The following is an 18,146-nucleotide window of genomic DNA, read 5'->3' as shown; positions in this document are numbered from 1 at the left end:
ACCCAAGACGTGGGAGGTTCCAGTAGTTGCTGGGAAGATGCAGGCCTAGATGCCAACAAGAGGACTTTGGAGGCTCATTTGAAAGCAGGGTTATCTGGGGAACAGGCCAGCATGAGTGTCTATCAGCAAAGCCAGGATTTAGCAAGACCCATGGTTCTGTTCCACGTGGGCAGCTCCCCAAATGCTAGCACCGAGAGTTCAAATAGTCCTAAAGACAGTGAGACCAACAACTCAGACTTATCTGAAGATGAGATTGCTAACCGGAGATATGGAGTGTTGTACCAAGAAGTAGAGGCTGAGAAAGAAGAGGTACCTACCCCGGTGTGTAGCCTAGCCTAGCCCAAGATCCCCTTAGGCTCTGTTACCTTGTGTCTCCTACACGTCCATGGTCCATGCCTTCCTTCTCTGAGTGAGCCCCTGCTGATCTCCTTGACAAACAACCCTACATCCTCTGAACTTTGTGCAGCCTGACCATACAAATAGGTTGACCAAAAAAAGGGTGATCATTATAAACAGTCCTGGTCTGTGCCCCCATCCCAGGCACCGAGTGTTTGCCTTTCAAGCTGCCATACTGTGAACAGAAGCAGACGTGACTCACAGTGACATCAATTTAGAACAGAACCACAGCCGTCCTCTCCTCCAAGCTCTTCTTTTGACACAGGAGGAAACTGAGACCCAGAGGGGATAAGTGACTTGCCTAAAGTCACATAGGTGTAGTGGTAGAGCTTGGGTTTGAACCCAGATACTCAGTCCAGGTTCTCCACCTGCTGCTTGTGTCTCTGCACTATATTTGGTGCCCTCAGAGTGCTTACAGATAAGGAATGCATGAATAACTTATATTCACACACACACACACACACACACACACACACACATTGGGAAAATCTCACTCTGCATAAAATTTTTAACATTGCTGTTTACTAAAACCAGGGAAATCTCTTCTGACAATAACTAGGCCAGTGATGGTCATGCCTGATGGTAGAGAGACCCCAAGGCTCACATTGGGAGCTCACCCCTTAGGGCTGTCCCACCATTGCCATGGGAGGGAGTCTTTGGGAACAGTGAAATAGCCACCAGAAATTACTGGAAAGAGTATTGGACCTTTTTTTGTCAGCAGCCTATTGGATGTTCTCCCTTGTGGCCTCCTCCGTCTCATACATACTCTTGCTCATGGCCTTTCCCCTTTCTCTCCATTTTGGTTTCGTTGGTGATGTGTCATTGTCTTTTCCATGTCCACACGTAAAACTATATGAATGTTAACAAGGGCTATGAAGACTTAACAAGTAACACATTCCGGTCTCCACTTCCACCTAGGCATCCAGTGGTACCTTCAACGGATTCACCCAGGTAAGAAATAAGTGAGTCTGAGAGTCACTCTGGGCTAGCAATGACTGAACTATGTGCATAGATGGGTATCCAAGTGAGTAGATCAGAGGCTTCTTTAAGTCAAGACATAGATCATAAAGGATAGACTCATAAGACTTGACCCTTGATGGGTCCTTGGATGCACATCTGTAGATGAGAATACAGAGGCCCAGGCAGGGGGAAACTTGCTTAAGGTCATACAGGGAATAAGTAAATGAAATGATCCCTTAGGCTTCAAGGCTTACCAGGTTCTGCTCTCGAAAGAGGAATGTGGGGCTGCTATTGAAAGGCTGGGGGAAGGAGACAAAAAGGGGGGTGGGGATTCTGAGGAAGGCACTCACAAAGTTTCTGAAGAAATTCCTCCCTGAAGTTCAATGTAGAAGTATGGAGACAAAACGAATAATGAAGGCCATAGTGTACCCAGGGAAGTGATGGTGCCACTCTTCCTGCCCCGCTCAAACAAGAGTGGAGAACTGTATATTTCAGGAAAGACACTGAGAAAGTGGAGAGTGAAGGACTTCAGTGTCATGTCATATGAGTAGCAATTGAAGGAACTGGGAGCATTTAACCTGGAATATCCTAGACTTAGGGGGAAACGAGGGCACTTCAGGTATTAGTCTGGATGCCTCATGGAAGGGGATCAGACTGGGGCTTCTTGGCCCACAGGTAGAATGAGCCACAAAGAAGTAAATTTAGGTGTAATATAGGAACAATTAGAGCTGCCCCTGAGACAGTGAAATGGGCTATCGGTAAACAGAGGCCAGATGAAAACTTATCAAGCAGTGTTGTGGTGGGGAGCCTTTGTCAGGTAGGGGTTAGACCAGATGGCCACTGACATCCTTTCCAACTCCAAGGTTCTGGAATTCCTCCCTACAAGTTGGCTTCCAGAGCCACTGATGTCTTAGTCTGGCTCCATTTGTAGAGGGGTGGAGATTATCCCACAATCTCAGGACTGTACAGACCCCCACCAACCTGAAGTGGATGTCAGGATGGTGTTGCTGCCAGAGTGCCCATTAGTGAGGTCCAGTCATACCAAGTGCAGAGATAGTTGTCACCAGCAAAGAGCGAACACACATAAGTACCCACTCAATCCTTTTAAGGGAGATGGGCCATTTGGAAACATGTCCTTTGCCTGTGGTTTTTTGAGAAGCTGTTGAGACAGGAAGCATGATAGCAGCAACCCTAGAATCCCAGATTGGGAAGGGGCCTGAGTAACCATCTAGCCCTTAGCATTTTTTTTCCATCATGGACTTCTCTGGTAATTTGGCAAAGCCCAAGATCCTCCCCAGAGTTATGCTTTTAGATGCATAAGACAAAATACATCAGATTACAAAGGAGACCAACTATATTGAAATACAAATTTTTTTCTTAAAAGCCAAGTTCATGGACTCCAGATTTAGAACCCATAATCTAACCCAACTCAGACCCAAAACAAATCCCCCTATGATAGACCCAACTCGTGGTCCACCCTTTTCTTCCTGAAGGCCTCTGGTGAGGGCCAAACTGTTCCCCCCCAAGGTAGCCCATCCTTTTTGTGGCTAGCTCTGTTAGGAAGTTTTCCTTAAGGGGCAGCTAGGCAGCACAGTGAATAGAGCACTGACTCTGGAGTCAGGAGGATCTGAGTTCAAATCCTGCCACTTGACACTTACTAAGTAGCTGTGTGACCTTGGGCAAGTCACTTAACCCTGATTGCCTCACCACTCCCCCTCAAAAAAAGGAAGTTTTCCTTGACATCAAGTCCAAATTTGCCTCTTTTGCAACATCTACACATTATTCCTAGTTCTCTCTCCTGAGTCTAATCCTTCTTCTGTGGTGACAGCCATTCACATGCCTGAAGATAGCTATTGTGTTCCTCTAAGTCTTCTCCAAGTTAAACATCCTCAGTTCCTTCAGTGGATCCATTTATGACACGGACCCAAGACTTTTCACCATCCTTTGGCCCTTGGTTGGACCATCTCTAGGTCATCTATTTCTCTCTTAGGTTGTGCATCATCCAGGTTTTACCTGCTCAGGGCAACCCTACTTTGGGTGTTAAAACCTAGTTCTTGTGATTAAGACCACTGCCAATGAGAGGGTGTCCTCAGATGGGGCTCCAGGCTTTGGCTGAAGAGAGGAGAGGGACAAAGGAGTCCTCACCTTCAGCCCTCCTGGTCTCCATGGCTAATAGACTGTCAATCTCATTGACCCACTCACAAGATGCTTGGCACACAGGTACAGACACAATGTGTTAGCCCCTATCAGAGTCTAGGGTCTAGGACCTCACTAGTGTCTAATAGATGCATCATGTTGGACCTTGGAAGGCACCAAGTTGGGCCTCAGCAGGTGGGCAGAATAAGACTGGCAGCAGACCAGCTCTGAAGGGAATGGATATTTAGGAATCTTTTTCTTCTCACTGTGTTGTTTCTTCAAATCCAGGTGCATATTCAGTGCAAACACGCAAGAGATTGTGGTTGAATCTGTTGCTTTTTTCAGTTAGATTTTTGATGTAAATTTAGAAGGTTTCTAATCACAGCCATTAAGGTGACACTTTTTATATGCTCTCTTGGGGAGTTTTCAAAATGCTGGTGATTTAAGAGATCCCTTTCTTCCCAATGCCCAGCCTCAGGACACTTCTCTCTTCACCATACCCGCCAGTCAGGCTGTGCCGGATGTCTCGGTAAGTAGCTCTGGTTTGTAGACAAGGGAAAGATGAACATTTTCTTTCTCCCCTGTTTTGGCTGACAACTCATTCTCTCAGGGATGGAGATTCATCATTTTGGATGTCCAGGGACCTCTCTTCTACACAAACAGGCGAGAGAGCTGGGGAATGTTGTTTCTCTGACTTCTCAGCTTGGTCCTAGCCACCTATAGAACAAGGATTCTGAACCTGGGTCTGTGAACTTGAATGGGAAAAATGTCCAACATTTTTTCACTATAATTGATAATCCTACACATTTTATTTCATGTACTTCAAACCATTCTTATATATAGATTCTGTATTGACATAAATTAACACTGTAAAAATCCTCAGAGGCTACCAAATCCAAGCCTCTCATTTTACCAGTGCCAAGTGACTTGCCCAGGGTCACCTACAGCTAGTCTGTGTAGAAGGCAGGGTCAGAACTCAGGTCTTCCTGACTCCAAGCCCATCACTATATCCCCTGGCCACTCAGCAGCCTATCTGGTTATCTTTCCTGTCCCACATGCACTATCTTATTTATATGGAGCACTGTATACATAATATCTGTTGCTCTCAGTTGGAAATATTGTTTTTGCATGAGGACATCCCATCTTCACCTATTTTGGCTTCTCCTGTTCGACTTCCAAACTGGTCCACCATAGCACTCATTCTGCCTTTGGTCATTCAGAGCTGGGAGGCCTCAAAGCAGTTTTCCCACATGCAGCATTCCTTATAAATTGATCCTTTCTGAAAATATGTGCCCTTCATCTTCAGGGACATCACAGAAAGGGGGCCCTATTTTTTGTAGCATCTTCCAAGGTTAGCACAATGTTCACCAGATGAGTATTTGTGGAAGCCCAAAGGAGCCCAAAGCTCTTGGTGTCAGCAGGAATGCCATGAGCCCACTTAACAGGGACATATCTTAAAGTCTAATGGTATCAAGTTCGGAAAATTCACTAAAGCTAGACAGGTAGAGGACACCATTAGCCTTAACTGCCAAACATGCCTTGGTGATTTGGGTTCACTTTTCACATTTTCTTTTTCTCCTAACCCACCCCCAAAATAAAATCAAACAAAGGCTGAGTTGGAAGAAGTGCCCCCCACAGAACCCAAAGCTGAGGAGCCCTTGGCTGAAGCTCTTGCTGAGGGCCAAGACATCGAGCCTAGTGAGGCAGCAGAGGAGGCTGAGGTGAGTGTCAGCTTCCACTCCCATCCATCCATGCCATCCTCACCTCCTCACCACCAGAGTCATCTCTCCATTCATTCATCAGTTCAGCTCCCATGCCATCCTTCTGCTTTACACAGCACTGTGGACACCAGCTTCCACCATGAATATCTCAGCTGAGAGAGTTCACGTAGATTTTGATGTGCCCCTGGACATTTTAACTCCCTTCCATTCCACATCCTTCATTCATTCACTGACCGATGGCCCTGCTTTTCAAGTAAAGATACTCAGACTACTAGAGAACAGCAGTTCTGTTCAAGAAGCTATAGACTTAACTTCTTGGGTAAAGCACACTGTGCTACTGACACTTTTTACCAGACCAGATTTACTTTGTGGTCAAATGCTTCTTAAGTGTGTGTGTGTGTGTGAGAGAGAGAGAGAGAGAGAGAGAGAGAGAGAGAGAGAGAGAGAGAGAGAGAAGAGGGAAGAAAGGAAAGAGGGGAAAGGACAGAGGGAGGGGGAGGGAGGGAGGGAGAGAGAGAAACTGAGAGAGAGAAATATGAACCCCTTTGGCAGAAGTCTGATGAAGCTTCTCATAATTATGTTTTCATGTATAAAATAAAGTGCATAAGATTACAAAAGAAATAAATTATATTGAAATACAGTTATCAAAAAGCTTTTTTAAAAAGTTCATAGATACCAGGGTAAGAACTCTTGTATGTAGACTATTCTATAAGGATTAGGATACAAGTTGAACCTGTGATTTCACTGGGATACAGAACTCCTGGATAAAGAAACTGCCTAAGCCAATGCAGGTCAGCACCTGCTCCTTCTAATCTTAGAGGGCTTCCCAGAGCACTGACATGGTCAATGATTTTCCTTAAGTCAGAGGAATGACTTGAACCTAGGTCCTCAACTCCAAAGCTGGCTCTCTATTCAGTAACACTAGGGTTCCTCTCTAAACCAACCTACACACAATCTATATCCCCACTCCTAGTGAACATTTTCTAGAGGTCCCTGTCAAGAATGACCTATAGTGAGTAGGGAAATATCTTTGACACAAAAGTACAAAGTATGAATGAGAAATTTTATTGAATTCAATGAGAAACTAGCTATAATATACTAATGAAAATGATGATTTGCTCTGGGTTGTAGCTTTGACTTCCTGGATTGTCAAGTGTCCAAACAGTATTTAAAATAGTGAATTATGAACACACGCCCTTACTACTCTCAATGCAAGTCTAGTCTGTCCGCATTGGCTGGTGTGAAATACAGCTGTGAAACATGGTGGGAAGTGGAAGGGTAGATGCTGAACAGAGTTGAACTTGACAGTGCAATCCATATGAAAGTCAGGGGGTGAGACTAAGGAAAATTGACTTAAAGCTACAATAGGGAGTGAAGACCAGTCTATCCTGGAATACAGTAAAAGATCTCTGAAGAATTTCAATCAGTGTGTCATCAAATACAGGCTTCTACGAGAAATCATACAAATAGGAAAAACAATCTCCTTGTAACCCAAAATACCATTTTTGAGATTAGATAATGAGAATTGAAAGTCCATGTTGTACTTGCCTTAGGTCATCTTTGCAGTAAGGTGTGTAGACCATCTGTCAAATCTGCTATTTATTAATAGACTAGAAGGATAAAGTCACGTAAATAATGAAGTGATGGTAGGAAGATTGGATAGAGAAAAGCAGGGTGGATTTGTCCTATTTTTGTCTGAATCATTTCTATTGGACTCTTGCTGGTTGGGAAGACAAGAAAATCTACACATTCTGTTTGAATAGCCTTTCTCTATAAAATGCTGCTTTTTCCTCCTTGTTCTGCTTAGTCCCAAAGGGCAGCATTGAGTGGAAGATACAATGAGGCAAATTTAAGTTGGATGTCAGGAAAGCTTCCCTAAATTGAATGGACCCCTTCAAGATGGCAGGTTGTCTCACTGGAGGAGGTCTGCGAGCAGAGGTTGTATGACCCCTTAATTGGGATCATAACATTATAGGATCATAGATTTGGAGCTGGGATCGACCCTAAAGTTCATCTAATCTGACCTCTTCATTTGACAGATGAGGAAACTGAGGCCTGAGGGAGTGAAGTGTTTTGCCTAAGGCCACACTGGTAGTAAGAAGGAGAGCTAGGATTTGAACCCAAGTTCTTGACTTCAGGTTTGGGTTGGACCACGTGGTCTCTTAGCTCCCTTCCAACACAGAAGCTGTGACACTAGAGGGTTCTGACAGCTTTCTCCATCCATCTCTCTCTAACTCCTGCTTCCATCTGCCTTAGCAGCCTCAACATCCTCTAATATGACTTTTGTGCTTGTCTTATCAGAAGGCTTTATCTGGCCTTACACAGGGATAGGCTTCAGTACATGTCACCAGGACACTTCTGTGTCAATCAAAGCTCACTCTACAAGTTCATTAAAGCTGTAATAAAAGGGATGATACAATAGAAAATGAGACTGATGATAGGATTCATCATGAAATTTCTTCTACAAAGAAGAGGGTAGTAGGTGAAGATTTTGTCTCTATGTCAAATGTGACAGAGTTTTGAAGAAAAGTGCTTCTGTTTTTGGTAGTCCTACTCTCATTCTCCACTTTGTTAAGGTTTGCCCAAATAGGGCCTTCATTTTTATCAGTGGATCTCCTTTTCCCATTCCCTGAATGAATGAATAAATGAATGAATGAATAAAAAAGCATTTATTAGGTGCTTACAATGTACTATTCATTTTAAGTGCTGAGGATACAAATAGAAAGGCAGAGTGCGTCCCAGCTGTCAAGGAGCTCACATTCTAATATAAAATGTGTAAGGAGTTTTAACAGTGAGTAAGATAGAAAAAGTCCATGGTCCTTAGGGTACAGAGGCAAAATCAGGTCAGGTGTCTCCTTTCATGTCATTTCCACTGATAAATCATATCTTTCTAATGCAGTACCACTTGATGATGCCAAGGATGTTGGTGTTGAGGATGTTCTTTTGAAGATCTTTAGTAACTGTAGTTGTTGAGGAGGCAAGGGCTTCAACACCTACAGAAGCAGTTTCCAGGTCACCTCTCCACAAGGATTGTTTGCTGGAATAATGGTTGGGCTGGAAACTATATCAGTGATTGAGGCAGGGGGTAGGTGGGAGTGGTTCGATTCCTGAGGCTCTCAGGGTTACCAGTCCGTTGGTGGTAGTTGGTCAGTGGGAGGAAGCACTTCCATTCCAAGGCCTCTTGGATTCAGGGGTCTCCATTGGGTTCTGAAGGAAGGTGCTAGTTGAGGGGTGGTGGCAGTGGTTGTGAAAAGCATGCTATTAAAGAGATTCTTATTCAGTTGAGTTAAATTAGATGGACTCAGAATTCCCTCCCAGGTCTGAGATTCTATGGTTCTGAAATAATTACCACCCATGCTAGGTCACAGTGCTAAGCCTAGTAGTTACAAAGAAAGGCAAAAAATCACCCATCCTTAGAAAGAGCTTCCATTGCAATGGATGCCTTACCTCACAGAGATGTCATCAAATGCTATGTGAATGTTATCTTTATCATTGTCCTGTTACAGTGATAGATTTGAACTGAGATTCTCATGCTTCAAATCCATCACACTTCCACTGGACCACTGTATATTCTCTCTTCCTCCCTTGGGATGCAGACACCCTGAGGGAAAGAAGTCTTTCTTTCTATCCCCATATTCAGGGCAATGCCTTGCATACAGTAGGTGCTTAATACATGTTTGTAGAATCAATAGAGAAAAGAATGCGATAAGGGGACTGGAGATACAGAGGAGAGAATGGAAGTGATGACATAGTTATGGGTGAGTTGTTAATAATTCGGGTTCAGCCTCATCTCCAGATGAATCTCTGCAGAGCTCCTTGTTGTTAGTGACCCAAAGACAGGAAAACATCGACTTAGGGGAGAGAGTACTGTTCTGTGATTCTTACAAACAAACCCAGGCTTCATCCCAAAGTGCAGCGCCACTGGAACGAGATCATAGAATGTTGAATTCCCGTAAGGGACCTCAGACTTCATCTAGTCAAATTCCCTCATTTTTTACAGATGAAGTAACTGAGGCCCTAGTTCATTAAGTGGCTTGCTAAGATAAAACAGTAAATGTCAGAGGCAGGATTTGAACCCATGTCTTATGAGGGCTCAGCTGGAGCTCTTGCCCCTGGATCATAGTAAAACAGAGGTCCTACCCCAAAAGATATGTGAAAGTTAGAGAAGGAAGAGAAACCCAAGGAAAAGGCCTCTCCCTCTCCTAAGTGAACACTTTGCTTAGGAGGTAAGAGAGATAATACAACATGTGTGTGTATCAGCTTTGCATGCCCATGTTTCCAATATCATACACAGGATTAAAGACTGAGAGCTAAAAGGAATCTTAGATGCCATCTAACACAAACCTTGCATTTTAGAGATGGAGAAATGAGGCTCCAAGAGGGCACTTGTTCACGGCCACAGATACAGTAGGATCTGAAACAGAATTTGAACCTGGCACCCTTCACTCCAAGCCCAGCACTCTATCCACCACAACAGGAAGCTGCTGTTGTTTGTCCTTCCTTCTTGAAGAGGACCATGACATCAGGGAGGTGATGCCATGACATGCAAGTGAATGTGGATTTAAGTGAGGGAGGGCTGTGCAGTCACCAGTCTCACTTTCTCCTCCAGAACCATCTGAGTCCACTGGCGAGATAGATCAGGATGACTGGAGATGGTCCTGGATGCAGTGGGAGACCTTGGCCTTTTTAAGTCAAAGTCTTTCCCACATCTCAGTTTGTCTGAGGCAACACCCATTCAGGGATTAAGGATAGGTAGGAAATGAGGCAAAGAATGGCCTCTTTTACCTAATTAAAAAATCATTCTGGAAGGGGAAGACCAGGGTTTCTGGCCAAAACAGAAACAATTGCTATTTACACCCACTCTGAGCCATCAGGGCCCAAACAATGACCAAGTGAGGCTTGGGCTGGGACCTATTCTTGGCCAATCAATGACAGCCAGAGTGATTTGGGCTAGATTTCTTTCTTAAGGACCATGCCTTAAACAACAGGAAGCAAAGACCTTCTGAAGGCCTAGTTTCTCCTGGGACCAACAGTGTGACATTTAGAGAAACAATCGTTGCTATCTGTAGACTCCTTCTACCTCCCACGCACCTGTACTTTCAAGTGTATAAAGCCTGTTTGGGCTTCAATTTACTCAAATTAATGTTTACAAGTTCACAGTCTTCCTGAATTTCTTCCCCCCAAAGACTCTCAATTATATGACATCGCAGTTGCGGTAAAAATAGATAGTTATTATCAAAAAGAAAGGCACATTAAATAATAAAGAATAAAACTGAAGCCACACATCCTCCCATCATCATCCGGCCTCCATACCATTTTTGGGGGAGGGGGGGGAGAAAAGAGCAACGAATTCTTGCAGTCCCAAATCCATTCTTAGCTCTGTGTTGTTAGCAAGAGAAAAGACAAAGTGGAAGGGCTTTCTTGGTGAATGAATGTTGAAATTGTGATGTTTGGGACTGGTTGTGTCTCTCAGTTCTGGACCTCAGGATACTTTATGGATATGAGTAAAGTCTTGAGGTCTTCTGAGGGCCCACATATCAGTGTCCCCCAAATCCAATGCTGGCACAACCCAGAAAACTCCTGTCAATAGTAGCAGAAGTAAGATGTGCTCTGGGACAAGAAATGGCCTCCTTGTCTACATGCCCCTCCTTCCTCACCCCAAGTTCCAGTCTTTTTCCTTACATTCAATTCTCTCAAAATGACATCCCAAATCCTTGACTCACAGCCTCCCTATCTCTGGTATTCATCTGGCATTCATTCTGGGGCATGTGGGCTAATCATCATAACCCTGAAGCATTGATAAATAGCAGGGCAGTTTATACCACAGCCCCCATTGCATGCTAATTTCTTTTTAACATTGTATTTATTGATACAGCTTATTTTTACATCATTTTCATTTCCCAACCCAATCAGTCTTCCCTTGTAACAAGAAATTTAAAAAGAAAGTGGGGGGAGCAGGGAGCAATTCAGTAAAAAAAAAGCAACATAGCAACCAAGTCTTATAATATATGCCATGTTTCCTATCCATAGTCCCCCACCTCTGCACAAAGAAGGGAAGAAGGTATATTTTCTCATCTTTTCTTTAGGGCCAAGCTTGTATTCATAATTATATAGCTTTCAGTTTTGTTCATTGTTGTCCTTTCTGCTTATATTATTTCTATATCCTGTTCAAAAGAGATTTCTCCTCTATAAGCCCATGATGGAGACTCCTGCCAACTGGCAGGAGCCTTGTAGGTACAGCACTCCCTGCTGCTGGTGCCCCAAGCAGCCCCCAAGATGAGTGAATGTAACCGATGGGTGGCGCCTTGGCCAAGGAGAAATATTCAGGTTGTCCTTTCCTTTTCAGCTTCTGCAGTTTGTGGAATTTAAACTGCCTTTCCTTTTACTCTCTCTCTCCTTCCTCACACAGACTATAAATAACAGCTGGAACATTAGGAACATGTGCTCATCATGCCAAGCTGAATTTCATCTCGCATTTTTTATTTGCCAAACGTCCAGGTTGCTAAAGTTGACAACCAGGCATCGCATCAGTTCTCTCCTTGGGTCTATCCTCCATGAGAGTATAGTATAGCATTCTTTTCCACTTCAGGATCCCAAATTGGACTTAGGATAATCTGGCCCTAGATGGAAGGCCGTCTTGTCCAGTTCCTTCATTGTACAAGCTGAAATGGACCTCAAAGGCCATCTAGTCCAACTCCTTCATTTAACAGATGCGGAAACTGAGGCTCAAAAGAAAAGATATATTCAAAGTCACACAGATAATCAGTGGAAAAAATCAGTTTTTAAATCTAGGTCAACTGAATTAAATCCAATTTTCTCCCCTTCAGTCAATCAACAAGCTATCATTAAGGACCAATTGTGTACTAGGGCAGCTAGGTGGCGCTGCAGTGGATAGAGTGCCAGGCCTGGAATCAGAAAGACTCATCTTCTTGAGTTCAAATCTGGCCTCAGACACTTTCTGGCTGCATGGCCCTGGGCAAGTAACTTAGCCCTATTTTCCTCAGTTTCCTCATCTGTAAAATGAGCTAGAGAAGGAAACGGAAAATAATTCCAGTATCTTTGCCAAGAAAACTCCAAATTGGGTCATCAAGAGTTGGATACAATGGAAATAAATAAGCAAAAAATGTGCCAGGCAGTGTACTAGGAACTTGGGATACAGACACATTAAATATTTCCCCTTCACCACATAGCATGGCCTTTCCTTCTCATTTCTTGCCAAGATATCTAAGAAAACTGCCTTGGAATTATTTTTTCAAAAGAAAAATCCACAAGCCCCTTCCCAAGCTAATGTTGAGCTATTTAGGAGAGAGTATACACATCCTTTTTGTCTTTGAAACACTAATTAACCACTGCCACAGCTGTCAACAGTCATTTGCAGGACTGACCTATGCTTTTCCAGAAACCATTCTTAGCACCTGAGTGTCACAGCAAAGTTATTTTAGATTCTCTTCCAAAAGAATGAAGCCAAAATTAGAATGTTGTTATGAAAAGGGCAGACAAATGCAATTGTGAAATAAAGAAGGAAAGAAAGAAGGAAGGAAAGAAGGAAGGAAGGAAGGAAGGAAGGAAGGAAGGAAGGAAGGAAGGAAGGAAGGAAGGAAGGAAGGAAAGAAAAAGCAGGAGTCCGTAGAGAGTGCTGGGACTGATGTGAGGACCAGACAGTCTCTCCATTTGCTTTCTTTGATTTAATTTCCTTTCCTGGGCCAGGAACTCTGTCTTCACTTATTTGCATAAGGGAAAGGCCTGTGGGAAATGAAAAGCAAACTATGTGGGTTTCAATAATGCATGGTATAGATCCACTGGTAAAATCTGGCCCTAGAGGGGAAACTAATCTTCTCTAAAGGGGGTGAATCATTCCAATATTTATTTTGGTGGAAAAGTCCAAAGATTCATAGTAAAAAATAGAAAACTAAAACCACCCAATTATGCACATTCATTTTTGAAGCACATCACCCTTTGCCAAAATGAATTGATCGTCCATACTATGGTTTCTATTTTGTTTTAGTAAATTAGTTTTTTACCTGAAGTGTCCAGGGCTTAAACAATATCTTTGCATTTTCCAGTCTGAGTTGTCATCTGATTTTCTGTAGCTTTTCCTCCGTTCTTTGTCTTCTTGTAAAAAGACAGACAGACTGACAGACAGACAGACTGAGAAGTTCAGCCAAAGGAAGCGACCAGTTCCTCCAACTTGCCTTCTGCAACTTGATTTGCAAGCACCCTAACCCTCCCAGTCAAGCTCCTTTGGACCTGCCCCAACTTGTCAGTGCTCTTCCTGAAGGGTCCCACAGGTCTGGGTCAGAGTTTGGAGGCACCAACATAAGCACCTTGTCTTGGGACCTAGGCTGCCATTAACAAAGTCAAAGTTCCCTGTGGTTTGCTTGCCTCCCATGTCACCATGGTGACTCCTGTTGACTTTGTTAGTCACTGAAATGCCAGGTGTTCCATGTTTTTTAATCGGACTGTGCTTCCCCTGTTGCGTGCTGAGGCTCTGAATTTTGCATCCAACTTTAGGACTTCATGTTGATCCCAGTTCTTTTTTACCTTCTTGGGTTCAGCTCACCATTCTAGTTTACTGAGACACTCGGGAGCCCTAGTTCCTTCATCCACCACATTAACTCCGGTGCTAGATTCAGTTCTCTATTTTAAACGCTTAATCAAAGGGTCGTCAGTCACCCATCAGTCTGCTTCTCTGAATTGTAGCCCTGGAAATCGAGCTTTCCCGGGCTTCTTGAGATAGGATTTAATAAGGGATTGCTTCCTTTTACTGAACAAAATCAGTTTGTTTCGATGGCACTCGTCAGTCAGAGTGCATGTGTCTGGTGGACATGACCATGTCTTACCCCTCTCTTGTACTCTCTATTACCCAGCACACACTGGGGAGTCATCTTCTAAGTACTTAGATAGTGATTCTCAACTAACCAATCAATGTAACAATTATTTATGGAACAGTTACTGTGTGCTAAGCACTGTGCTAGGCACATGAGCAAAAGTGAAAGTTACTGTTCTCAGGGAGGGGCTGGGTGAGAAATCAAGCATCGCCTCTCCCTGGAGTCTCCTTTTGGAGTGGAGATGTTCTTGGATAGGAGTGGGTGGACACACTGAATCCCAAACATCTTCTACTGCAACTTCTCCCCCTCCTTCCCTCCCAAGAAACCCTCAGCACCTTGGGAGCTTCCCTTTGCCTGCTCTGTTCTCTGATGTTCTCAGCAGGCCTTCCCTGTTTATCTCCGGACATTCTTCTGGGAGTGTGCTTTGGCACATCAACAGAAGAATCCATCCATTTCTACAAAGGTGAGTCTAAAACCCTGTCATTTTCACTAGATGGAGCTGTTGGGGTTGCTATGACAACTGTGCTGACCTCAATAGAGATGTGCACGCACCTGACCAGACACAGGGTTTATCATGGAACCCCAGAAGATTAAAATGGAGAGAGGATTGTCTATGAAGTTCAAACATTCCCAGCATTCCTTTACTGGAAAAGAAACTCAGAAATGCTTCCAGGCATGGGGCAGGAAGGAGGGTCCAATGGACTGGGAAGAGACAGGCTCCTTCCCCTTTGGAAAGATGCACTGGGTTCAGGAGCAGAATCTCTCAGAGGAATTTGCCTTGATGAGTTACCTGGAAGGAAAGTTCTGACCTAGTGTTTTAAGTCTAGACCATGTGAAGGAGGAAACAGGTAATATTCTTCTCAGTCCTCCACCACCACCACATGTCATTAGCCTATTGAATCCTTCTATTTAGGGACTGAAAGAATGATTGGGTCACCCTGGCTATTCTCTGGGCTTTCAGGCTACTGACCTGAATCTTGTTTTCCTGTAACACACAGAAGGCAATTAATAGATGCTTGTCAATTGACTGGTTGATATGCAGTGTTCAAGTGGCTTTGACCCTGGACCCACTGGAGCTGGCAAGCTCTGAAGGAAACCTCAGATTGGATTTATAATAGGAGAAATGGACTGGATTTGAAAACGGGTTGCCAAAGCACGAGTTCCAGACCTGTTAACTGCTAGCTCTGGGATATTGAGCAAGGCATCTAAGTTCTCTGTTTCTGCATCTAAGTGAAGAAACTGGCAATAATAGAGCCGGACTTTGAGGTTGGCACAGCATTACATCCAGGATCTCATTTGGACCCTGAAACAGCTCTCCCTCTGAAGTCAGTAGTGTAGATAGGATTAGTCCCATTTTGCAAATCAGAAAACTGAGCCTGAGGGGGCATGTGACTTGCCCAGTGTCACACAGGTAGCTGTGTCACAAGTGGGACTGGAATTCATGTCTTGCTTTCCATAATGCCAGGCTATCTCTCAATGATACTTGTATTACCTACCTTACAGGGCTGTTGGGATAATTACTTAAAATGATATCAGTAACAATGAGCTTTGATGTAGCACCTTAAAGTTTACAAAGTTCTTGGCACACGTTATCTCACTTGGCCTTTAGGACAGCCCTGTGAGGTAGGTACCGCTCCTACTGTTATCCTCAATTTACAAATGAGGAAACTGGCCTTGGGTGAAATGACTTGCCCAAGCTCACCCACCTGGTAACTATCAGGGACAGGATTTGAACCAGAGCCTTCTTGCCTCCATCTCCAGTACCTATACTCTTGGAAATACCAGGTGTCCAATAAGTATTTAACTGTTAAATTATATTTTTGTTATTCAGTATAGGCAAGTCAATATTATTGGCATCAGAGTATTCAGGATCAGGAAAAGGAGTCTAAATTCTTCTTCCTCAGGACAGGAATAATAATCTTAATTAGTGGGTCCCCTTGTACCAGTGACAGGCCATGTCCTAAGCTCGCACTGAGAAGGGAGGCCACACTCTGAGGTGTCAGACAGGACTAGAACCCAGGCCTCTGAGCTCGTCACTCAGCATTCCTGCCACTAGAGAATACTGCCTCCATTTTCCCATCTGCAAAAGAGGGAGTTGGGCTAACTGATCTCCAGGGCCCCTTTCAGCTCTCACTGAGTCTAAGTCCTGGGCCAGCAAGTATGGCTGTAATTTGAGAAACAGCCTGGCTGAGTTCACAGCTCTTACCAGTCTGGCTCCAGAAAGAGATGGGCTTTTAGCCACAATTACTCCTGTTGTCTGTGCACTGAAGGGCAGAGGGGCTGAAGGGTCATAGATCCTTGATGCGAAATCTGTCCTTTAATCAATTAACAAGCATTTCTTAAGTACTTACTTTGTACCAGACACAGTCTAGGTTATTTGGAGGATAGAAACTAGCAACTACGAGGATCAGAATGGCTTCGTTTGAAAATGACAGTAGAGTCAGCTAGGAATTCTAAGGGGTGAAGTCGAGGGGGAGCACATTTTCGGCACAGGGTTCAGATCGTGCCAAGGCAAAAAGGCAGAGTGTTGTGTGTGAGAAACAGCAAAAGGGCAGGCTTGGCTAGACCCCAGGCTGCATGAAGGAGAGGGCTGGATAAGCAAGTTGGGAAGGTAGGGTGGGCCCAGCTTGGGGATTTGATTATAGAGGCTATGGGAAGCCCTGGCAGCTCATTAGGAAGAAGGATGAAATGCCTCAGACTCCAAGAACAGTGTGCCCCCTCTGGCTGGAATTCCATTCACAATGATTGACATGCTCATTTTCTTTGTTTATCATTTGGAATATGTGTCCCAAAAGCATTTTCAGGAAATTATCTTAAACTTAAAAAATAAAAGAAAAAATCAACTTGATTGGAATGGGGAGGAGAAGGAGACAAGTGAACCCAACTCTGGTGGCAATATGAGATTGCCCAATTCCCAAAGGCCAAGTGCACAATCATCAAGAGCTGGTTATGGGCACACAGCAGCAATAAAAATGCAATCTGGAGATGAGAAATGCCCACGAAGCCTATTGCTGCTCATAACTGGGGGGCTTGGCCATTGCTAATGTGCGTTTACGACACAACCCGTGAGCAAGGCTGATCTGCTTTGCCATTCTTCCTCCATCCTTCTCCGCACACACTCATTTCCTCCTGCCTTCATTAAGTTTTGCTAATGACTATTGCAGCACTTTAAGGACCCCACTGTGAATGCCATTGTCTCATATTTCCTTTCCATGAAGGAGGCTGCTGGGAAGAGGGAGGCAGCTGCACGGACTTGTGAGAGGCCTCACTGTGAGACCTGTGAAAGTGCTGGAGTTTCATGCCTCCGGAGAGGGAGGGCTCAGGGAATGAACACGTAAGGGGCCTTTAGGGGTCTCCCAGGTAGACTCCCTCTACATCCAGTGCAGCTCCATTTTAGAATCTTCTCGATACTGGGAGTTGCCAGAGCTCCCAAATCCCTCAGAGTCCTGAATAGCACGATTAAAGTCAGGAGGCCGTAGAAAGGTGTTTCTATTGATTTTAACATAAAGACAAAAATAGGTTGGTGTGGCTTCCCAAAGACTGAAGTGTGTTCAGCAGATTCATTTATCTGCTCTTTAAAATAACTCCCATCAGTCTTTTAATCGGGATTATTTCTAGTGGTGGTAAGCGACTCCTACAGCAGGCAGGGACTAGAAAGCAGCACTGTTCCCTCAAGCAGCACACCCAGAGTGGAAAATACTAGTAATCATGGGGATAACAGTGATGACGATGATGATGATGATGACCGTGACAAAAACAATACATTTAGGAGTAACTTCTTACTTGACTGATCAGCTTTAAAAGATTCCGGGAAACTCTCTGTGGTTTTATCCATGAGATAAAAACCATCCATTCCATGACTTTGAGCAAATAACTTAATCCCCTCTATGCCTCAGTTTCCTTATCTGTAAAACGAGGGGTTGAGGGGGCAGCTAAGTGGCGCTATGGTACACAGAGTCCTTGGCCTGGAAACCAATTCAAATCTGGCCTGAGACCATTACCAGCTGTGTGACCCTGGGAAAGTCCCTTAACCCCAAGTACCTCAGTTTCCTCATCTGTAAAATGAGCTGGAGAAGGAGATGGCAGACCACTTCAGTATCTTTGC

The 18,146-nt window shown here is 44.1% G+C and overlaps 1 protein-coding gene across 1 annotated transcript in view; it reads left to right on the top strand.

Moving 5' to 3' along the window:
* Positions 1-18,146, top strand: part of AMPH (amphiphysin) — a 197,212-nt gene that overhangs the window by 164,223 nt on the left and 14,843 nt on the right. Inside the window, exons 15-17 of the mRNA XM_036739436.1 lie at positions 1,315-1,347; positions 3,965-4,021; positions 5,103-5,213. Coding sequence (XP_036595331.1) covers positions 1,315-1,347; positions 3,965-4,021; positions 5,103-5,213 — 201 coding nt within the window. The remainder of the gene's footprint in view (positions 1-1,314; positions 1,348-3,964; positions 4,022-5,102; positions 5,214-18,146) is intronic.

This window comes from Trichosurus vulpecula, chromosome 9 (assembly GCF_011100635.1).
Source record: "Trichosurus vulpecula isolate mTriVul1 chromosome 9, mTriVul1.pri, whole genome shotgun sequence".
NCBI lineage: Eukaryota > Metazoa > Chordata > Mammalia > Diprotodontia > Phalangeridae > Trichosurus > Trichosurus vulpecula.
The sequence above is the reverse complement of the archived record's forward strand: the minus strand, read 5'-3'. Positions and strand labels throughout refer to the sequence as shown.